Below are 25,298 nucleotides of genomic sequence, written 5' to 3'. Positions count from 1 at the left end.
TGCCCTATGCACCATTGGGGTGCGGATAAGGGTTTTATTATTATTATAGTAACGCTCGTTCAGTAGACTCCAGCATGCGGCCACGGTCATTCAACCAAAAGTGATTCATTATTGAGAATAATAATAATAAACCCTTATCCGCACCCCAATGGTGCATAGGGCACTGTGTCATATTAAGCAGTGTTATCTTAATTGTTTACACATGAAGGAAAGGTGATCAGCCCTCCGCTTCAGGTACCAGTCCATGGTAATATTGAATAAATATTACAGTGAAAAAAATCACTTTTATTTATTTTACCCCCCTTGGGAATCGAACCCGGGACCTCCAGAACGGTAGCCGAGCGTGCTGACCATTACACTACGGAGGCGGACATTATTGAGAATACACGCTCCAAAAGTGTTGAAGTCCCGGGTGGGCACAAAATATATTATATAATTTACTCAGATTAGGTGCATCAATGTGTTGCTCGTCAAAATGTTTGAATAATTGGACCCATTTATCCACGTATTCAGTTTGGGTCGTCGTTAAACTCCATTCTTCAATTTTGATGCAAAAAAAGTTTTTGTGAGCGACAACTCATCAAAAAGACTATCGGTATTAATTTGCTGTCATCATCTGATTGGTGTATTTCGTTTATAGCTTCTGCAGATCTCTCTATTTCTTCCCATTTAAGTACATGATGTAATTCAATCCATGTAAAAATTTCCCATAATTCTATGTAAGAAATGCACCATCAGAATAGATAGACAGTGCTCGCGCAAATCGGGACAAAATCTAAACCGGCTGGGACACCGGGACCCGTGTCTGAATCCGGGACAATCCCGGTCTAACCGGGACGTATGGTAAGCCTAAGAATAAGGAACAACAGGATAAAGGAAATATGCGAGGTTTGCGACGTCGGCAATGATAAATGACAATGTGCTTCTGCAAAAGGAAATAAAAAGGATAAAAAAAACTTATGGGACGTACCTCATGAAGCTGTTGTATATTTCGAACGATGATCCCCTCTTGTACATCTGTCAGGTCTATAATATCCGCAAAAGGTTTACCTCTGGCCCATTCATAGACAACTTGAACCAGGCCAAAGTTCAATCTCTTCAAGTCAGCGAGACATGCAGGATCTTCAACCCCAACCTAAAAAAAATAAAATCCTTTAACATAGTTTCTTTTCATCTCACCAATAGATGTCTCTAGTGAAGTTCTAGTGATTCAAGAACAACATTTCGAAAGTGGTTAGTATATATATATATATATATATATATATATATATATATATATATATATATATATATATATATATATATATATATATATATATATATATATATATATATATATATATATATATATATATATATATATATATATATATATATATATATATATATATATATATATATATATATATATATATATATATATATATATATATATATATATATATATATATATATATATATATATATATATATATATATATATATATATATATATATATATATATATATATATATATATATATATATATATATATATATATATATATATATATATATATATATATATATATATATATATATATATATATATATATATATATATATATATATATATATATATATATATATATATATATATATATATATATATATATATATATATATATATATATATATATATATATATATATATATATATATATATATATATATATATATATATATATATATATATATATATATATATATATATATATATATATATATATATATATATATATATATATATATATATATATATATATATATATATATATATATATATATATATATATATATATATATATATATATATATATATATATATATATATATATATATATATATATATATATATATATATATATATATATATATATATATATATATATATATATATATATATATATATATATATATATATATATATATATATATATATAATATATATATATATATATATATATTATATATATATATATATATATATATATATATATATATATATATATATATATATATATATATATATATATATATATATATATATATATATATATATATATATATATATATATATATATATATATATATATATATATATATATATATATATATATATATATATATATATATATATATATATATATATATATATATATATATATATATATATATATATATATATATATATATATATATATATATATATATATATATATATATATATATATATATATATATATATATATATATATATATATATATATATATATATATATATATATATATATATATATATATATATATATATATATATATATATATATATATATATATATATATATATATATATATATAGAACTTCCAAGAATTTGAGTAGTGCGGTTGTCAATAATGGGTAGAATTGGTGAATGTTACACGTGTATAAAGTGATTACTTAAACCAGCCTATGACGGTCGTCAGCCCCGTAAATGCCCAGACTTCCATATTCTTCTTCATCTTTGATGAGATGTCAAATAATAATATGAAAAACAACTCCTATAATTGGAGATAATCCAGATTTGTGAACAAGTATTTGGATACGCTCAAAATGTTGTAAATATAATCCATTTAGTGAAGTAAATTAAAGAATAAATATGGGAAAAAGCGTCAAAGATGATGTATGCCGAAAACTGCAATATTTATTTAATATTACCCTGGACTGGTCCCTGAAGCGCAGGAGTGATCACCTTGCTTTAATGGAAGTAACGATCAAGATAACACTGCGTCAATATGATTCAGAGCCCTATGTACTATTGGGTGCGGATAAGTTTTTTAAAAAATTATTTTTATTACAAGGTCAAGGGATCTTGCATCCCTTATGTCACTACGACCGTATTAGGTCTATTGTGACCGCCCTCTGTATCACAGCTCACTCTCAAAACCTACATGAGTCATGTAGTTCACGACCTGTCTAGGACCTGTAGCGGATCTTCTTCCTGGCTACATCCCAACTTATCGTCTTTGTAGACTGCTGGGGTCAGCTCTCCTCGTCGTCAGGTTGTTGGTCCTTCTGTCATGGACAACGTCACCTAGGCCATGTCTTCGAACCACATTATCTTTTTGCAGCATCTATGAATTTTTTGGCCTTCTTCTAGATATCTTTAGATCCATTTTTATTGCCTGGTTAACTATATGTTCGGGTTCTCTGCGTCCTATATGCCCATACCATCTCAATTGTTTTTCCTCTACCTTCCTATTAATGTCTGTTACGCCCAGGCTTCCACGAATGCGTGAACTCTTCATTCTGTCTCTTAGGGACACACCTGCTGACCATCTAAGCATTCGCATTTCATCGGATTCTAGATACCTAGAGAAGGTGCTATACATCATCCAGTATTCAGAGCCGTATAGAAGTGCAGGTCTGACAATTGATTGGTAGACTTTTCCCTTTAATTTGGATGGCATTTTTGGATTGCAAAGAACTCCCATTGAAACTGTAGCAGATGAGGGTAAGAAGAAATTTAACCCTTTACGGTCCCCCAAAATTTAACAAAAAAATTGTAGGCAGACAGTTACATTCCAGTAGGAAAAAAAATCATTTGTCCTCTGCTCCACATACTGTTGTAATAGATACATGTCGCTCACTCCTTTCAAGAACGTCATAAATCAAAAATCTTCAATTTTCAGTTGTGCATGTTTTCGGAATGCCCAGAAAATGTACTATATCCCAGCAAAAGAGGCATATTTTTAACTTAATATTTACCCGCTACAGGGCAGAAAATGTTGTTTTTGCATTTTGAAGAAAAGGTATTGTTTAATTATTTTTTTGACTATATTTAATATTTTTCAAATGGAGAAAAAACCATCAGGTTTTACCTAAAAAGATCTGTTGCACAGTAAAAAGTTCAGTAAGTGGCTTGATATTTATTTTTCTTACATTGAATTATATTTTTAAATTTAAAAACGTTCTCCTGAAAAATTAAGTTTTTTGATTTGTGACGTTCTTGAAAGGAGTGAGCGATGTGTCAAAAACGTAAGCTTGCATTTTAAATAAATAATACTAATAATGAAAAAATGTCGAATGACATCCGACTTGGGACCTAAGAGGAAAAAATCGATGTCGAATGAGATTCGACATTGGACCAGTAGGGGTTAACCTTTTCCACTCTGACCATTGTTTCTCATAACTGATCAGCTACTCTGATCAAAAAAATGCGACGTTTTTCTACCATTAAAATGAATATTTTGGTTCCCTAATTTTGGGACACTCTGTCCGGCAATTCGTATGACCATGTCAATTAAGATTAACTGTATTTATCTGAAATATTTTTTGGTAGAATATACTTGGGTGATAGAGAAATCAGTGATTAAAGTTATACCTGCGCCGGGCCAGACATTGTGGCCCACGGAGCTGCCTACTAGAATCATACGGGCCGGAATGTCTGGCCTACAGAGTGGTAAGAGTTAAACTTACATTGTGTTTCTTTTCGACTGCAGAAAGTTCATCATCCACGGCTTTGATGGCCTCTATACTCTGGAGTAGAGATTTTTCAATTGGGGTTTCAGACTGCGTGCGGGCTTGGAAGACAAGGCAGCTGAGGAGGGCTGCTATCCTGGCCGGCTCCAGATTCGTTAGGATATTTCTGAACACCAACTCGGTTATGATGAGTTCGTTTGTTTTCATTTCACAAGCCACTCTACCTTTCATCGCCACCCTGTTTTGGTCATCCACATAGCTGCAAGAGGCAAATTCAATTAAATAAATGCAAAAATGTACCATGAGATGTCAGAAAGAATGAAGGATTTATATTCTCAATATTATTCATATTGAAAGCATTTACTCTGTGGTTAGTCATTTTTACTTATTTATTTTTAACAAAAATGTTAATAATATTAGTATATAACCACTCACTGAGATTTTTATGTTTACCGGTTTCGAGACGTACCTGTCTCTTCGTCAGGACAATCACTACCACAGCATACCACCTTTCACCACCATAGCACCATTTACACACTCATTTCATCACTCGATTTTTGGACGACGGTCACAAGTGTTAGACATTTTGTGTAGTTTTGAGTGTGTAAATGGTGCTATGGTGGCGAAAGGTAGTATTGTTTGCATGCTGTGGTAGTGATTGTCCTGACGGAGAGACGGGTACGTCTCGAAACCGGTAGACATAAAAATCTCGGTGAAGGATTTTAATGGGCTGAGCATATTATAAGGTGAGCAGTAAAAATTTGTTAAATTGACCGGATCCACGCGGTTCGCATAACCGTATGTGTTTTCACAAAACATGCCTCATACGCGGCTGACATAACCGTATGTGTTTTAACTTTGCTCCAAGTTTCGAACCTCAGTTCAACTTGAAGGGATTTTTTCATGATGGGGAACTTTGGATAAAATAATACGTCAATCCTTGGCCTTATGACATCTGTTGAAATATCTAACTAATAATTTGTGACATCACAAGGATAAATAAAAAAACAGATCCCTGATTTTTCTTGAGGTCGATAATTAGTCCACGCCATAATCATGCCCTATATCTGTCTCACTCTCGACGCTACGCATCGCCAGTGGGTAAGAGTGACGCACAATGCGTGCTTTGATTTATTTATGTTACGATTTTATTTCTTTATATTACGATATATGTATTTCACGAATAATGTGACACAAGTATATTATAGAGTACCAAAAAGGCACAATGAATCCCATTGAACGTTTTTGTTTAGGAAAATAAATAATTTCTTAACTAAATACATGATAAAAAGTAATCATTTAAAAAACGGCGAAATACCGCCGCGCACGGGCGTCTCTCAGGAACAAAGTTAACGCGGTTAAAAGGTTAAAATAGAAAATATCATCCAAAATATACATTGGATGGAATGTGCTTTCATACTGATGATAAAGTCGAGGAAGAGGTTATTCGATTTCTCAGAGGAATGGCGGCAGAATTTTATTACTTGGGGATACAAAAATTGGAGCATCGTCTGCAAAAGTGTTTAGACAGCAACGACGATTATGTAGAAGAATGGAGAAAAAAATATTTTTAAGCTTTAAAATGATGCATGTAAAATGCTAAGGAAAATAATAAAGCTGTATATGTATTAAAAAAATGGGAATCTTATTTTATGAATGACCTGCGTAGAATGTAAAAACTAGTATTACATATAATGTAGACCAACAACATTATAAATCGGTTATTTTTATCAAATATACACAAAAGGCATTGCAAGATACCCCTATGTATTATACATGTAATTTGATTGTTGCAAATTTTAGATTAGATCAGTTTACTATTTAGTAGGGGATATATGTGGAAAGTTGCTGTGTACGATGGCATTTGGGGAAGTGTGTGACTGCGGTAGATGAGAAGCTGGTTGTGATAAATCAAAACAATTTACTAACTTTAATTCTCTAAGAACTTCTAGTCGCCTTTGGTAGTCTGGATATAGTGCCATTGCTTCATAAGATACGAGGACTTTCAATTGCCTATATTTTCGTTCGACTTGCTTTCTTTTAAAAACAATCGCAAATTCCTTTTCAAAGTTAGCGATATTGGTAGCGGGAAGCAAATCTCGTAATTTTTCCTGAAATATCAAGTAATTTTATCTCTTCCTGGACATTGCTAAATCGGGAATGATCACACTGGTTATTAAGTAATTTTTATTTATTTTATTTTTTAACCCTTATCCGCACCCCTATGGTGCATAGGGCACTGCGTCATATAAACGCAGTGTTATCTTGATCGTAAACACATGAAGAAAAGGTGATCAGCCCTCCGCTTCAGGAACTAGTCCAGGGTAATATTGCATAAATATTGAAGTAAAAAAATAACTAATATTTATTTGACCCCCCTGGGAATCGAACCCGGGACCACCGGAATGGTAGCCGAGCGTGCTGACCATTACACTACGGAGGTGGACAAAGTCAATAGCCATAAAATATTAATTGTCAAAAATACTGTTGATAAAAATAAAATTACCTTTGCGATATCAACTCTATCGATAGTCCGTAAAATTTCTCCATCGTAGATTTTGAGGTCGCGCCGCAGATTTACAAAGTCAATTAGTTTAGTTTTATTGAAAACCTCGAAAGAAAATTGAGATAGCTTCATGACGGCTTGCTTGCAAGTCTCTCCGGGAGGATTGGACCTGAACCTCGGAATCTGCCTCTTCTCATAATCCGAGACTATCAGAGACCAATCGAAATTGAATTGGGTCATTGTAACGCCGACGATGTTCTTGTGCCCGACGCAAACCACCAAGTGCTTGAGAGTCGTTTGGTCGGATCCGTAGGTGTCCAATCCCTTGGCGAGCCAGCACATGGCATACCAGATGTCAGTCTTTTCCACGGACGGAGCCTGGTCTTCAGTATTCATCTCTAGATCTAGCATGAGGACCTTGTAAGGCGTCAATCGAGGCCCTGTAATGATGGACAAATGCAAAAATGCAATTTATATTTAACTTCATATTATGTACAACATTTTGAGAGTGTCCAAATACTTGTTTACAAATTCTGGATTATCTCCAATTAGAGGAGTTATTTTCATATTATTTTTTGACATCTCACCAATAGATGTCGCTAGTGAAGTTCTAGTGATTCAAGAATAATGTTTCAAAATTGGTTCATATATAAGGAACTTGAATTACATGAAATTATAGTAACTTTAAACATAAAGAGTAAATCCACTCGCAAGTAGGCATAGGCTTTGAAACTTATAAAGTTGAAGCCTGAGTAGGGACATGATAAACGTTGTTTCATAAGCCGTGGCTAGATTTCAGAGTCACTTGGACGTTAGGCAATTTAAAAAAAATTGAGTAGTGTGGTTGTCAATAATGGGTAGAATTGGTGAATGTTACATGTGTGTAAAGTGATTACTTAAACCAGCCTATGACAGTCGTCAGCCTCGTAAATGCCCAGACTTCCATATTCCTCTTCATCTTTGATGAGATGAGAAATGACTTCATATTGTTCAACTTGTGTCAAAACTGTACTCATAAAACCACAAGCGGTGAGGACCATACTTGTTTGATTACAAAAACTACCAAATATCGAGTCGTCATTTGCCTGTAAAACCTGATAACATGTATAAATATTTTTTACAATATAATATAATGATAATATCGTAAAAAGGAGGGCATAAAGTAGCAGTTGTTATATTACTAGTAGATTACAGCAAGGTATAAGTCACAGTTACACATCTAAAAGTGGTAAAAGTAAAAGCTCGGTATTAAATTAAGAAAATGACAATGATTCGTAATATATTTGCATTATTACTGTGTTTTGTATGAAACACAGTAATAATTATCCTTGGCTCTACCCGACCGAGTTTCTCCAGGGTATGCTTGGCTACAATAGTTTAGAGACTAGAAGGAATGTGTATTTGATAACGCATTTTTATCGATTGTTGCGCTGTATGATCGATAATCCTGAAATTATCCGGAACATTGGTCTGTATGTTCCCGATAGTTACCTAAGACAGCGTCGGCATAGATTGTTTCACATTCCTATACCTGCCGATGGTTATGCCTGTAGGAAGAGCTACTGCTATGTTGAAAAATATCTCATTGGATATTGATCTGTTCCATGTGTCTGAAGGAGTTTACCGAAGCGGGATTCTTCTACACCTTTAGCAATAGTATTCTTGCTTATTTTCTATTTTTGTTAATGTTTACGATTTAAATTAAAGTTTGTAATGTGTATGTTCATTATAAATAAATAAATTGAATTGAATTGAATTGAAATTGAAATAATAAAGTGTTTTGTAAAAAACATCAAAAGTGACAAAAATTTGAAACTTCAAACTCCCAGATGGAAATAAAATCAATGTATTTATTACCTACCTTGGAAATTTAAACACATGGCAAGTTGGTTCACATATTTTCCAGTGCTGACAACGAGAATTCGGCCGGGGAGGATGAATTTCTTGGGCTGTTCCAGAAGGATCGGCATGAGATCGGCCATTTCCTCCAGATAGGTAGCTGCCGCATCGTAGAACTTGGCCAGGGTGTCCAGGTGAGGAAGTAGCGTTTCGCCGGCGTACATTTCCATGAGTTTTTTCATTTCTTCCAATTCTTTCTTGTACCCGTCGGCCTTACATTGCTGACCAAACTCCCGGAAAGATCTTTGCATCACACTTTCGACGGAAACACTCGTGGCCCTATAAAAATGCATATCAAGATCATCAAACGAAATGGCGTCAGCGTGGGGAGAATTGTTATTTTATTTATTGTAACTGCAGACAGTTGGTAGAATTCCATATTAAATTGTTGGGTAATATATCCAAAATAAAACAAGGTTTGTTGGATTGAATTCTACATTTATTTATTTACATGTTAATACATGACTCGTTTTGTCTTAGAGTGTTCGATAATGTCCTAAGAAGAGGAAACGCGTCACGTATTAACATATACATAAATAAATGTAGAATTTAATCCAACAAACCTTGTTTTATTTTGGATATATTACCCAACAATAGAATTGTTATTGTTGTAAATTGTATGGATAACTAAACTAAAAGCTCACCAGGAAATTTCAATGATCCAAAATATGTAACTTAAAAAAAAACAGTTTCTAAGAAAATGACTAGTCCGCCTTCATAGTTTAGTGGTTGCGCATTAAGTTACCATACTGGAAGTCCCGGGTTTCGATTCTCAATAGTGTCAAAATAAACATTAGTGATTTTTCACTCTAATATGTATTCAATATTACCCTGGACCGGTACGTGAAATGTAGGGCTAACCTTTCCTTTGTGTATTTAACAATCAAGATAATGCTGTTTCTGTACAATGGAGTACCCTTGGCGCCATTAGGTGTAGACAAGGATTAGAATTAGAATAATATGACTATTTTGAGAAACAAACTGTTCTAAAATAATGTTTTGAATATTGAAAGCATTAACTTTGTGGATCATATTGATATATTATTTTGAGAAATAAAAAGACTTTGTTTTTTGATCCAATCACATTGTGAGTTGATCAAAAAACAAAGTCTTTTTATTTCTCAAAATAATATGTTCTAAAATAAGTTTCACATTTTTTGCCATCCCTAGTATTTTGGTGTTAGGAGAAAAATGATATTTTAGATACATATAAGTGTAAAAATACCATTTATTTGTGGGTGTCGGAGGCCGAAATTTAAATATTGGTGTTTTACCTTAGTAAACTAAGCATTGTGGAGTATGTTACTCTGAATTGTGAAGACAGTTTCATAGGCTTTCCTTGCATCATAGTCTTTAGTGTCATGGAATCTGGGACATCTTTCTTACATAATATTATAACAGCTCCTGTATCATCGAGACCTAAAATGCAAAATTGTAGACATGCCATGAAATACAACCATATTAAAATTCACTTCCCACAGTGTAGTGGTTAGTACGTTTGGTATCCGCGCTGTGTTCGATTCACAGAGAGGTTGACTGACTTACTACTGGATTATTAACCCTTATGATTTATATTGAAGGGACACAAGGATTATAAAAAAAAAATAACAAAAACGTTCATGGCGGAAATTAGGACAAATGTATTGTTGATAAGTATTATGAAAAATATTTTGTTTTTTAATTTTATTAGCAACTTTGGGGTACTACTGCTGTCCCGATGTCTTGTTTTTTGAGTTTTTGCGGATATTATTTCATTTTACTATAAAAATTGGAAGATTTTCAGTAAAAATATACATACAGTAGCGAGCACTCAAATGTATCCAGACTGAAAATATGAGTTTTTTTAATAATAAAAAATAAATTGTTGCGATTTCTTGATACATTTTCAGTTCAAATTATTTTATAACACTTTTTAAAGATGATATTCCAAAAAAGTGCTTATTTAATGACCAATTTTTTTTTCTTCATATTTTATAGTTAATTTTATAAATTTTCAATTTTTCCCCACAAAAATCAAAAATGCTCATTTAATTTAAAAAACCACATATTTATTTAAAATAAAATTACGTAGGTACATAGCACTAAGAATTATCTAAACCAACAAAATCATTACTGTAGAACGGGGCTACTTGAACTTTGATGTGTTACTTGAGTCCAGTACAAAAAAGAGATTAAAATCTGTATTTGGTCTACAATAATAAACGTATTGTGACAATAAGTGTCACCTGTCAGGGAAACAATGAATCATGTAAATACGTTCATTATTGTAGACCAAATACAGATCTAAATATTTTTTTGTACTGGCTTCAAGTAACACATCAAAGTTCAAGTAGCCCCCTTCTATGGTACCTACTTACTTAGTTGTTACTTCTTTTTTATCACTACTTCAAAACGTTTTGACATGGATTTCACCAAGTTTTGTATTTAATCTTGGGAAAAAATTTCAAACCACACTTTTTTGATGATGTTTTTTAGGTTTTCCTTTGACTAAGGCTACAATTTATTTATTTCGATTGCCATTTTATGCCACAAATTCTCAATAGGGTTTAGATCAAGACTATTTCCGGGCCAATCCAGTGTTGGAATTCCATGAATTTTCACATGTTTTGTGACCAAAAATTTTTTTGTAGTGTTATATTTTTTAAACATTATAAATCTATTTTTATATGTGTCGCCTACTATAAAAATCCGCCAGATCCATTTAAGTCAATTTTACAAAAATGCAAAATTCTCCGGGTAACATTTATGTTTAAAAGGTTTGTGTATCTTTGGATAATATATTATGAAATAGAGAATTTTCCCATTTTTTTCAGTATTTAAAAAAAAAATACAAAACACAAACTGATAATGAAGTCATCTTCATTTTTTGATCTATCCCCGCTCTCTGATTGGCCGATATGGGTCAGAAGACAAGTTCCATGAATATAGCGGAATTTGAAATACAACACTGTTTTAAGTATTTTTAGCAGGGTTTTTAATTATATAAAGTTTTAACAATAAAACACATAATTAGCGTTCCGATAGAGTATATATTTTTAAATGTTATAAAATTGGATCTGGCGGATCATATCAGTAGGCAACACATATCGCTCACTCCTTTCAAGAATGTCATAAATCAAAAAACATGATTTTTCAGGAGAACGTTTTTAAAGTTTAAAAAATATAATACAATGTATTAAAAATAAATATCAAGCCACTTATTGAACTTTTTACTGTGCAACAGATCTTTTTAGGTTTAACCTGAAGGCTTTTTCTCCATTTCAAAAATAACTAGTTTATTTAAAAAAATTATTAAACAATACCTTTTCTTCAAAATGCAAAAACAACACTTTCTGCCCAGTAGCGGGTAAATATTAAGTTTAAAATATGCCGCTTTTGCTGGGATAAAGTACATTTTCTGGGCATTTTGAAGACATGCATAACTGAAAATTGTCGATTTTTGATTTATGACGTTCTTGAAAGGAGTGAGCGATATATCAAATTTGGTTTATCTCTTTGATTGTATATGTGACTGGGTACAATTTTTTTTTATTATGGAATATTGCAGATATTCTATACAAATCTCACCTCTTCTGCCGGCCCGACCAGCCATCTGAATATATTCAGCTGGAAGCAGCACCCTCATTTCCATCCCGTCAAACTTGGATATCGAATCAAATACCACGGTCCTCGCCGGCATGTTCACTCCCATTGCAAATGTCTCCGTGGCGAAAAGGATTTTAACCTAAAATTCAAAAGAATCATTCTGTTACAAGCATGTACAATAAGTATCTTCATATTATTCTTTGAAATCTCATCAAAGATGAAGAAGAATATGGAAGTCAGGGCGTTTACGGGGCTGACGACCGTCATAGGCTGGTTTAAGTGATCACTATACACACATGTAACATTCACCAATTCTACCCATTATTAACAACCCCACTACTCAAATTCTTGGAAGTTCTAACTAACTAAGATAACTCCTGTAATTAGAGATAATCGAGATTTTGTGAAAAAGTATTTGGACACTCTTAAAATGTTGTCAATAAGTATCTAATGATTATTATTTATTTTTTTAATTAAAAGAGAAATATTTGTGTTTTTATTAGTTACAAAAATACTTCAATTCCATACTATTTCTGTGAACGTAAGCGGCTCATTACTAGAAATAGGTATTAAATTGAGGTAGAGTGGGTTCGAACCGAGAAACTCTGACAGAGTAAGAGTCCGCGACACTAACCACGGGACCACAACCCGACACATGATATATTTTGTATATTAAAAGCATTGATAACTTTGTTCATTCAAGCCCTTATCCACACCCCAATGGTGCATAGGGCACTGCATCATATAAACGCAGTGTTAACTTGATCGTTAACACACGAAGGAAAGGTGATCAGCCCTCCGCTTCAGGTACCAGTCCAGGGTAATATTGAATAAATATTAGAGCGAAAAAATCACTTATACATTTTTATTTGACCCCCCCTGGAAATCGAATCCGGGACCTCAAAGAACGGCAGCCGAGCGTACTGACCATTACAGTACGGAGGCAGACAGATAACTTTGTGGTATGGTAATAAAACAATAAAAAAATAAACATTTAAAAATATTTGTATTGTGATTCACTTGTCTTCTTTCTCTCTTTCAACATTTTATTTTTATACAAATGCCAAATCATAATAATTTTATTTCAATGACATGATGATGGAATGATTTTCCGAAACCGGTAGTCACGAATAAGTGTTTATTAAAGTGGTATTACACAAAGTGAATAATGGATGATAAGGAGAGTATTTTTTTTATCTAATGATAAATTTAAATTCAATGTTATTTGACTTACCAAACCCGTTTGAAAAAGCATTTCAACAATTTCCTTGAGAATCGGTAATATTCCACTGTGGTGGACCCCTATACCGCAAGAGAGAAGTGTTGTCATCCTCAGGATCTAGCAAATGTTAAAAAAACATATCTTGAAAAGAAGAAAAAAAATATTAATTTTTTTTTTTTCATCTCTTAAATACATATTCAGTTCTCTATGGTCTCCTTCCTCCTTTGTTTGCAGAACTTGCGATCTTTTTTTGAAGCCGTGCAACATACTTTTGCGACGGTGCGTAACATAAACATACCTACAGTAGTATGATTTTTAAATTTATTTCATTATATCTGGGAATTCGTTATTACGAATTCATGTTTTTTGGTTATATCACGATTCTACTGTAATACCGTTGGCAATATTAAAGAATTATTTATATTAGGAGATCACTTGGAAATGTTTATGAACGCATCCCAAAACAGAATACAAAATACATAATCTATCGAATTTAATTTTCAATTCAAAAACCCAAAATTCCAGCGTGGTGATATTACTCACCCTGGCAGCTTTAGATATTTGTTTTATTGTAATCCCTTTCTTTATAATTATATTTTTTCTCTGAGATAGAGACAAAGGTTTGTATAATACCACTTATTGGTGATTGTTTTAACAATCGAGGACGACCGAAAAAGACTTGGCACGATCAGATCAATCAGAACCTAAAATCTGGCGGTGTCAAAAGTGTGCGTAATCGGAGGGCATGTATGACTAGATGTATCGATGTGAAGGAGGCGAGGAGTGTATGTCAGGACAGAAGAGTGTGGCATTCCATCCTCTCTGCTTACCTTTGCGGAGAAACGGCGTGATGGTAGTAGTAGTAGTTAAATATCAATTCACACTTTCAATACGATTTTTTTATTTTAATAATTCATGTAATATTTATAGCACAAAATATTTATTGTTAATTTAGTTTGAAGGGAAAATGAAAAATATTTAAAATGATCATATTATTTATTGATTATAGCAAAATAATAATTGGGACATATTGTCCCAATAGTATTGAGTCGTATGTGTCCCAACAGTATTTTATGATAGTAAAATAGTAAGGCATATAAAATATATCGTAGTCGTACAGGAGAAAGTGACCAACTACCAAAACGTAAAATGTTCAGGAGGGCCATTTAAGTCACTTTTGTTTGGCAACAAAATAAACACCAATGCAGTTAGTCATTTTCAACAAGTCAGCATATTATACTTCCATGTTTAAAATCCTTTGGGATTTTTTCAGGGCAATATTAAGCTCGTAAGATATCAAATAATCAATGATCACGTTTTTGTAAAACAATGCACTTGGTCACTTTCTCCTGTATGACTACGATATGTTGCACTCATAAAAACTATTGCTGCATACTAAATAAGTAAAATAAAATTATAAATAGCTTACTTGGCGATTCCGAGCACAGCACATATAAAACACAGTTACATAGTGTAGTCACACGTGTCTACTGTTTGCTAGCAACATCTAGACTGACAAAATTTTATAGAAAAGAAAAAAAGCAGACAGCAAACAGCAACAAAGCAGACAGGTTTGGACTTTTTTACGAGCCTATGACCGTACAGTACTAAAATCCCAGATCCCAATGCATTTGTGAGCGTTTAAATTATTTTAGTAATTATTAGAAATTCTCTGGGACAATATCGCCCACTCCTTTCAAGAACGCCATAAATCAAAAATCGTCAATTTTCAGCTGTGCATGTTTTCGGAATGCCCAGAAAATGTACTATAATATCCTGTAACTATAATGTACTGTAATATCCCAGCAAAAGAGGCATATTTTTAACTTAATATTTACCCGCTACAGGGCAGAAAGTGTTGTTTTTGCATTTTGAAGAAAAGGCATTGTTTAATTATTTTTTTGAAATATACTAAATATTTTTCAAATGGAAAAAGAAACCTTCAGGTTTTACCTCAAAAGATCTATTGCACAGTAAAAAGTTCGATAAGTGGCTTGATATTTATTTTTCATACATTGTATTATATTTTTAAACATTAAAAACGTTCTCCTGAAAAAACAAGTTTTTTTATTTATGACGTTCTTGAAAGGAGTGAGCGATATGTCCTTACAGTATTGAAAGGGTTAAGTAACGAACCTGTGGTAGTTTTCTATCAGGTTCCTTTAATCTTTTGAGACACATTTGAATAAAATAATGTATCCGACTCTTTTCTCTGGCTGTCGTCAAATCAATCGACCTTAGGGCTTCCGACGTGCTATCGCATCTAAGAAAAAAGTATATTTTAAATGCACACATACTTATTTTTATAATAAAATAAACATAATAAAGACACGCTGTTTATTTCATTGTCCGCTTCCGTAGTGTGATGGTCGGTACGCTCAGCTACCGCACTGGAGGTTCGATTTCATCCAGTTCAATTCCCAGGTGGGCTCAAATAAATATAAGTGATTTTTTCACCCTAATATTTATTCAATATTACGCTGGACTGGTACCTGAGCGGAGGGATGATCACCTTTCCTTCATGTGTTAACGATCAAGATAGCAATGTGTTTATATGATGCAGTGCCCTATGCACCATCGGGTGCGGATAAGGGTTTGAAGAAGTTATTTCATTACCTGTTTCTGGAGAGTACAAAAGCCACAACAGGAAGCAAGTTATGTTTCTGAAGATGGCTGATAAAGGCTACCCACATAGTTTGTTCTTGATTTGGAGTAAGGAAATTTCTCGGTCCTGTAAAATAACCAAACAAGTAAGAACACAATTCTTTTAATAAAAGCATTATGTACAACATTTTGAGTGTGTCCAAATACTTTTTGTTTGAAAACAAAGGAAAAATGGAAAGCAATGGTAAAGAATTTTGAAACAATATATTGTTTTTTATTAAATAATATATTGTTTCAAAATTCTTTACCATTGCTTTCCATTTTTCCTTTGTTTTCAAACTCCATCCCTTGACTAACCCCTTCCCCTTACTTTCCCCTCTCCTTATTTATAGAAAAATTTTGTATTTTATTAGTTAAAATACAGATTAATTAGTTATTATACAGACCTGAATGATGGAAGTTTAACTTCTGAAACATGTAGTCTATAATAAAACTCAAGTGGTAAAAAACGAGGTGTTTTCTTTAATCATTGTAACATGTCTTACCACAAAGTTGATGCCGAAACAATAAATAAAGTATATAACATTTTGAGTGTGTCCAAATACTTGTTCACAAAATCCGGATTATCTTCAATTAAAGGAGTTATTTTCATATTATTTTTTGACATCTCATCAAAGATGAAGAAGAATATGGAAGTCTGGGCATTTACGGGGCTGACGACCGTCATAGGCTGTGATTGTAATCCAGGATTCGGACCTCACATACTAATATAAGAGTTTCTGCTTAGTAAAAAGCTTCTTTACATCTCACCAATAGATGTCTAGTGAAGTTCTAGTGATTCAAGAACAAGGTTTCTAAATTGGAACTTCCAAGAATTTGAGTAGTGTGGTTGTCAATAATCGGTAGAATTGGTGAATGTTACACGTGTGTAAAATGATCACTTAAATAAGCCTATGACGGTCTTGTCAGCCCCGTAAATGCCCAGACTTCATATTCTTCTTCATCTTTTAAAGAGATGTCAAAAAATAATATGAAAGCATTATGTATTTGTTTATATTAATTTGTAACCTTTAATTATAAAATTGGTTATTATAATTTTTAAAATCAAAAATATAAAGAAATTCTCTAGGTAATATAATCCAAAAGATATCATTTTTCAATCTAATTTAAAAAAAATTCAACTTAATGTTATTTCTCGATCAAATTATTTTAATCATGCAAAATTAAATAAAGCAAAATTATAATTTTTTTTGACAATTTGCAAAATCCTCCGATTAACCGGGAAATTTATTCTCCACCCATCCGGGCAAACCTGAGAGTCTGATATACATATCTAGTTGATTTCTATGCACCTTTTACTCCGAAATCTCTTTTAGTGGCACGCTCCTTTTTGGCTTGTAATGCATTTTCATATCCTCTCTGAACAAAAACTCCATCTTGATTTAATATTAAGAATCGTTCGTCTTTTGAACTTCCACCTGACCCTGTAAATATATTTAAAAAATCAAGAAATTTATTTTACATATATTTTATAAGACTTTATATATTTTCAAAGTTTGATTACTGTAATTGTCAATCACATGTATTATTTATATATTTATTAAAGAAAACACTTGTTTATTTACCACTTGAGTTTATTTTATGACGACTAGTTTCGGAAGCTAAGCTTCCATCACTAATCTAGTGATGGAAGTTTTGTAACTTCCGAAACTAGTCGTCATAAAATAAACTCAAATGGTAAAAAAACAAGTGTTTTCTTAAATAATTTGATCATGTTTTACCACAAAGTAAATGCGGAAACAATAAATAAATATTTTTTTTATTTGGCGTTTAATTTGTAGAACTCCATTTTAATTTATATTTTAAATGTTAAAATCAAGCACTGATTTTTTGATTCTACTAAGTTGTATTTTATTGTTAAAAAAACACATAAAAAATAAATTTTGTGACAATTGTATAGCCTGGTTATGGCATTTTCACAAGAAGTGTCATTCGTTTGAAAACATTACTTTGAAAATGCCATAACTAGGCGAAACAATCATTACAAAATTAATTTTTTACATTTTTTTAGCACTAAAATACAACTCAGTAGACTCAAAAAATCAGTGTTTGGTTTTAACATTCAATATATAAATCACAGGTACATTTATAATTTTTATTTTTTCTCTCTAATATTTATTTAATATTACTCTGGACTGGTACCTGAAGCGGAGGGCTGATCACCTTTCCTTCATGTGTTAACGATCAATTTAACACTGCGTTTATATGATGCAGTGCCCTATGCACCATTGGGGTGCGGATAAGGGTTTGATGATGATATTTATCATAAAGTGACTACTTGACCCAGAATATTGTTTACCTGTGTAAAGATAGTGACAAAGAGGAACTGGCCTCTTCAGTGTGGAGACGACATAAACCTTCCTCTTCTTGGTTTTCCCAACCCAGTCCGCAAACTCCAAAGTGTTGGGAACTGTGGCACTCAACATCACTATGCTGACGTGGGGAGGTAGGAGGATCAGTACTTCCTCCCAGACATAGCCTCTCTAAGGAAAAAAGGGACAACCTAAATTATAGGAAACATTCTTTCTAAGAATAAGGACATAAATATTGAGAAGAATAAGAACTAAGAACTTTAGAAATGAGGACATTGAGGTGCATAACTGGAAACATAACACATTTAGGACGGGTGTTTTGAACGCCTGCGGACCGCTGGTGACGGGATTTGATAATTAGTCATGGTACATTGAAACATGGATATTCCATAATGGGCAGAGTGGTGATGTTACACAAGTCGCTCACTCCTTTCAATAACGTCATAATTTTTAGTTGCGCATGTTTTCGGAATGCCTAGAAAATGTACCATATCCCAGCAAAAGCGGCATATTTTTAACTTAATATTTACCCGCTGCAGGGCAGAAAGTGTTGTTTTTGCATTTTGAAGAAAAGGTATTTTTTAATTATTTTTGTAAATATACTAAATATTTTTCAAATGTTGAAAAAACCTTCAGGTTTTACCTAAAAAGATCTGTTGCACAGTAAAAAGTTCGATACGTGGATTGATATTTATTTTTGATATATTGTATTATATTTTAAAACTTTAAAAACGTTCTCCTGAGAAATCAAGTTTTTTGATTTATGACGTTCTTGAAAGGAGTGAGCGATATTGCTAAGACCTTAACAAATATATTCATACATAATATTGATATAAAAACATTGAATATGTAATTCAACAGATAAAATATTTAGTGACCATAAATAAATTGATACATTAAATGTTAAAATCAAACACTGATTTTTTTTGAGTCTACTGAAATGTATTTTATTGTTAAAAAACACATAAAAAATCAATTTTGCGACAATTGTTTCGCCTTGTAATTGTTTGAAAATCCCATAACAAGGCGAAACAGTTGTAGCAAAATTGTTTTTTTTTCAAAACAATAAAATACAATTTAGTAGACTCAAAAAATCAGTGTTTGATTTTAACATTTGTGTAGGTCCTCATCAAAAAGTTACATTTCCAATATTGCACACAAAATCCTTTATATGCAAATCTGTTCTGTTTACTGTATTATATCCAAATCTTAGTTAAAGTTGCGGCGAAATGTGACCAATCTTATTTTAAACCAATATGAAATCATTAAATTGCATCAAAACGTAACAATTTTACTAGCTAGAATTCCTGATTACTTAAAATAATTTATAATGGAAATGTAACGTATTATTTATTATTTATTGATTTGGCGTTTAATTTGTAGAGCTCCATTTTAATTTATGTATTCATTTTAAATCAAACACAGATTTTTTGAATCTACATAAATGAATTCTTAAAAATAATATTACCAACAATTGTATTAAGCTTTAAAATATTAATTCTCTAAAATATGGCCATGTCAATAAATTCTTCCTTTCCCAGAAAATAAATATAAGGGTACATACCTACACCCCCCATTAGCTACTGTTGTCTCCCATAAATTATTGCTGCACGTGTTAAAACTGTCACTTAGAATTGTATAGCTACATAAGGACCGTAGTCCATTTGATCTTCACATTCGTTTGATAATGGGCTAACAAGGCGAAACAATTGTCACAATATAATTTTTTATGTGTTTTTGTTAATAAAATACAACTTAGTAGACTCAAAAAATCTGTGTTTCATTTAAAATTAATACAGAAATGTAACGTTTTGGTGAGGACCTACACGTGAGGAATTCATAGGCGAAGCAGAAAGATTACATGATTCGAAGGCATGGCCTAGGTGACGTTGTCCAGGACAGAAGGACTGAGGACGAGGAGAGCTGACCCCAGCAGTCTACAAGGACATAAGCTGGGATGTAGCCAGGAAGAAGAAGGTAAGGTAAGTATTTTTTCACTTTAATATATAAATTAAAATGGAGATCTACAAATTAAACGCTAAATCTATATATAACCATAAATAAACTTGTTAACCTCATAATAGACATAGCGTACTAAATTTTTGGGTAATATATCCAAAATTAAACAAGGTTTATTTGGTTGAATTCTACATTTATTTATGTATATGTTAATACGTGACGCGTTTCGTCTTCTTAGAGTGTCCTAAGAAGACGAAACGCGTCACGTATTAACATATACATAAATAAATGTAGAATTCAATCCAACAAACCTTGTTTTAGGAATTATCAAACACTCCACTTAGAGTGTTTGATAATGTCCTAAGAAGATGAAACGAAACTTAGGACATTATCAAACACTCTTAGTGGAGTGTTTGATAATGTAATGTAAAGAAGACGAAACGCGTCACGTATTAACATATACATAAATAAATGTACAATTCAACAAAATAAACCTTGTTTAATTTTGGATATATTACCCAACAATTCAATATGGAATTCTATCAACTGTCTGCAGTTACAATAAATAGCGTACTAACCTCAGCGTTGTTTATATAATGCACTTCATCAAAAATTACATATTCTAAATCTCGGACCACGTCAGATCCTTTGTATAACATGGAGCGTAGAATTTCAGTCGTCATCACAAGACAGCTGGCCGTCGTGTTGATCTGCAGGTCTCCAGTAATCAGGCCAACATCTCCAAACGTGCGTGAGAAATCTCGGTACTTTTGATTGGACAAGGCCTTTATGGGTGACGTGTAAACAGTTCTGAAAGAATTGCCAATGACCACGCGAGGTTATATAATGATATTTTTTTTGACATCTCAACCTAGGTGAAGTGGAATATGGAAGTCTGCGCATTTACAGGGCTTACGACCGTCATAGGTTAGTTTAAGTGATCACTTTACACACCTGTAACATTCACCAATTCTACCCATGATTGACAACCACACTACTCAAATTCTTGGAAATGTGAGGTCCGATCCTGGATTATAATCACATACATGAGAAACGCTAGAAAATATCCTTTTGATATTATTATTTTAGCTAATAATTTGACTAGTTAATTTATTTACAACATTTTGAGTGTGTCCAAATACTTTTTCACACATCTGGATTATCTCCAATTATATAAAAATAACTCCTATAGTTGGAAATAATCCAGATTTTTGAAGAATTATTCAGCATCACTCAAAATCTTGTAAATAATGATACACATAAATACAAATATTTTTAAAATCACGAAATACGTACCGAGTAAAGTGCTTTTTAGAGAGAGCTATGGCATATTCTGCTACAACAGTTTTACCAGCTGAAGTATGCGCCGCTACAAAAACGTGACCTTGTTCTTCTAGTTTTAAGATAGCCTGGAAATAGTTGAATAAAAATATATAAATAAATGATAAAGTGAAGTAAATATGCCGGGTCAATATGGTAAATGTGGTTAGCATTGCGGACTCTGAAAAGTTTTTGGACTCTAACCCAATCTGCCATATGATACATATTTTTTTATAAACAATATGTCTGAAATTTAGTGCCGGGGGTGAATACTGCGTATTCCTTGGACTGCATGACCCACTATTGTTTCCATCCTCCAGAAAGCATCAGTAAAGCCTCTCCACAAAATGAGGAAAAATGAAAAATTCCTACTTTGGGCATACTTCCAAGAAGAGCAAAGAGTATAGAGAAGCTGGTAGTTACAGGGATAGTTGAGTGAGCAAGAGGATGGTCCCACATTAGATGGACCAAGTAAAAGAGTTAAAACAAAACCATGATGATTAGGATTAAACAACACATAGAAGATGGTAATTTTTTGCTTTTAAAAAAAATAAATTAAAGGGGTCTATTTTGTCCGCCTCCGTGGTGTAATAATTAGCGTGTTTAGCTACCCCGGTGGAAGTCCCGGGTTCGATTCCTAGCGGGGGGTGAAAATAAATTTTAGCAAATTTACACTTTAATATTTATTTAATATGGACTGGTCCCTGAAGCGCAGGAGTCATCACCTTACTTTCATGTATGTAACAATCAAAATAACACTGCGTCAATACAATGCAGTGCACCATGGGGTGCGGACAAGGGTTAGAAGAAGAAGATTTTGTAGAATAACTCAATAACCTGTTTCTGGAAAGTGTCCAACTCAAATGGGAAGGTATGAGCCATGTTGGGGATTTTTTTTTCAAAGTCTTCAACCGGTTTAGTGACATCCAACATTTCCGCCCATTCTGTACTACCCAGTACTCTTTCGCTGTTAGCCGGCTCCTGGGTAATTTTAAGTACGGGTAATTCCTGGACAGATTTGATGTCTTCAATAATGGACTCTTCCAAAAAGGTTTCATCTTCACTACATATCTTTGATTGGGATACTAATTTATCCTTTTTACCTTTTATATTCTGATCATCATTTTCCGACCAAAAACCTAATCAAAATAGAGTAAATTATATATATTATACAAGTATTTTTGACTATTCATTTAATTTTTTTTAGATGAAAAGGTTATTTCAAAACAAATAACTAAAAATTTAATTAAAATTCTGGCATTAGTCAAATTTTCTATTTTACATACATTTTTTAAATTGAAATTTATATATAATATAATAATAATAATAATATAATAACTCTTTATTCCAGCTGGACTAAGTGGTGGGTGCAATACTTAGTCAGCCATATATGTTTTACAACATTTTTTTATACAATGAAATTAAAAATAATTAACAAGTAACAGAGTGAAAGAAAATAATAATAATAATAATAATTTTGGAGAGATGTCGATGAAGATTAGCTCGCTGGCAAACGCAGCACTGTGCTCCAGTGCCGCCACATGTCCAGCCCCCATCTGTGCTCCACAAGTTGCTTTATGATGAGGTTGGAGCTCTTCATCATTTATATATATAACCGTATCCGCTCCCTAGGTGGAGCATATGGAGTCCACAAACCGTCTCCAGGCTTTTCTGTCGGCTGCCAGCTCCCTTGCATCCTCCCAAGTCAGATCCGCGTCCCGAAGTTCTGACGAGAACTGCCGACGAATTGTCAGCAGTGGTCGTCCTGGGCGGCGCGAACCTGATGCCTTGTAAAAGAGGCAAGCTTGATTAAGGCTCTCAGGAGGCGTGCGGAGTACATGGCCAAGCCAACTGAATCGCCTTTTCTTGGCGACAAAGATTTATTTATTCTTATATATTCTTATAAAATAATACATGCCAGTAAAAAGTACTATGTACTCTCTGTAAAGACTAAAGAACAAATTCTTAATTAAGGAGTATAATTCTTAAAAAAAAAGAAAACAAAATTAATAGTAAAAATAATTTCCAAATCATACCTTCCAAATGATTGTCTCTTTTGATAATTTCCTTAAAGTTTGAATCGTCATCAGCAATGTTTAAACAAATATCACCATTTTCTTCATTTACTATTTTCTCATCATCAATTAAAGTAACACCATCTTCAGCGAAAAATAATCCATCCAATGGGTCATATGTCGGAGGAACATTTAAAAGGTCTGAAAAAAATAAATACTAATTAAATATTTTCCATATCACTTAAATGATAAAATTTCAAATAAATATTTGAATGATTAAAGAAAACACTTCGTTTTTTACCACTTGAGTTTTATTATATACTACATGTTTCAGAAGTTAAACTTCCATCATTCAGGTCTGTATAATAACTAAAATATCAAATATAAAATTGTTCTATAAATAAGGAGAGGGGAAAGTAAGGGGAAGGGGTTAGTCAAGGGACGGAGTTTGAAAACAAAGGAAAAATGGAAAGCAAAGGTGAAGAATTTTGAAACAATATGTTATTTAATAAATTATTATTAGAATTTAGGTTTTTTTGTATTTCTAAATTTTCAAGATAATTCATAATTTGGCCTTTATATGGAACAAGGTGTAATAATTTTAATTTATGAGAGTGAAATGAGTGATTAGTATCTATTATGTGATTTGCAAATTTCTAAATCAAAAAAATCCTAAATTCTAATAATAATTTATTAAATAATATATTGTTTCAAAATTCTTCACCTTTGCTTTCCATTTTTCCTTTGTTTTCAAACTCCGTCCCTTGACTAACCCCTTCCCCTTACTTTCCCCTCTCCTTATTTATAGAACAATTTTATATTTTATATTTTAGTTATTATACAGACCTGATGATGGAAGTTTAACTTCTGAAACATGTAGTCTATAATAAAACTCAAGTGGTAAAAAACGAAGTGTTTTCTTTAATCATTGTAACATGTCTTACCACAAAGTTAATGCCGAAACAATAAATTAAATATTTGAATATCAAACAATGCAATTTTATGCACAACAAATTAAATGGCTTATTTATTCAATATTTTCATGGTAAACTACATGGAAATAATGTATATTTGAGCTTTTTAGGTATGGCCTGTGTCAAGCTTGCATGTACAATTTAAAAACTTGCAATCGTAATTTTTCAATTCTTATTTGGTGTATATCAAAGAAGAAACATTTAATTCATGCCATAATTGTTTGTTTATTATTATTAATAAATAATAAGAGTAATTTTATGTTGTAATATCTAATAATTATGTACGTAACACATTGTTAACGGCGAGGACATATTTGTATGTTTCAGAAACCTTATGTTGT

The 25,298-nt window shown here is 32.2% G+C and overlaps 1 protein-coding gene across 1 annotated transcript in view; it reads right to left on the bottom strand.

Annotated features, from left to right (window-relative positions):
* The window catches only part of tst (superkiller complex helicase subunit twister), a 29,029-nt gene that overhangs the window by 1,510 nt on the left and 2,221 nt on the right, over nucleotides 1–25,298 (bottom strand). Inside the window, exons 4-19 of the mRNA XM_088272927.1 lie at nucleotides 24,005–24,184; nucleotides 22,806–23,107; nucleotides 21,945–22,057; nucleotides 21,227–21,458; nucleotides 18,677–18,860; nucleotides 17,670–17,801; nucleotides 16,330–16,444; nucleotides 15,850–15,976; nucleotides 13,726–13,830; nucleotides 12,474–12,630; nucleotides 10,181–10,325; nucleotides 8,869–9,185; nucleotides 7,008–7,447; nucleotides 6,431–6,612; nucleotides 4,499–4,760; nucleotides 971–1,135 (exon numbers count right to left, since the gene is read on the bottom strand). Of these exons, the coding sequence (XP_088129053.1) occupies nucleotides 971–1,135; nucleotides 4,499–4,760; nucleotides 6,431–6,612; nucleotides 7,008–7,447; nucleotides 8,869–9,185; nucleotides 10,181–10,325; nucleotides 12,474–12,630; nucleotides 13,726–13,830; nucleotides 15,850–15,976; nucleotides 16,330–16,444; nucleotides 17,670–17,801; nucleotides 18,677–18,860; nucleotides 21,227–21,458; nucleotides 21,945–22,057; nucleotides 22,806–23,107; nucleotides 24,005–24,184 (3,158 nt within the window). The remainder of the gene's footprint in view (nucleotides 1–970; nucleotides 1,136–4,498; nucleotides 4,761–6,430; nucleotides 6,613–7,007; nucleotides 7,448–8,868; nucleotides 9,186–10,180; nucleotides 10,326–12,473; nucleotides 12,631–13,725; nucleotides 13,831–15,849; nucleotides 15,977–16,329; nucleotides 16,445–17,669; nucleotides 17,802–18,676; nucleotides 18,861–21,226; nucleotides 21,459–21,944; nucleotides 22,058–22,805; nucleotides 23,108–24,004; nucleotides 24,185–25,298) is intronic.

Source organism: Brachycentrus maculatus, unplaced genomic scaffold (assembly GCF_059751285.1).
Source record: "Brachycentrus maculatus isolate JH-2025_06_01 unplaced genomic scaffold, ASM5975128v1 h1tg000533l, whole genome shotgun sequence".
Lineage (NCBI taxonomy): Eukaryota > Metazoa > Arthropoda > Insecta > Trichoptera > Brachycentridae > Brachycentrus > Brachycentrus maculatus.
This window is presented reverse-complemented; position numbering and strand designations above follow the sequence as displayed.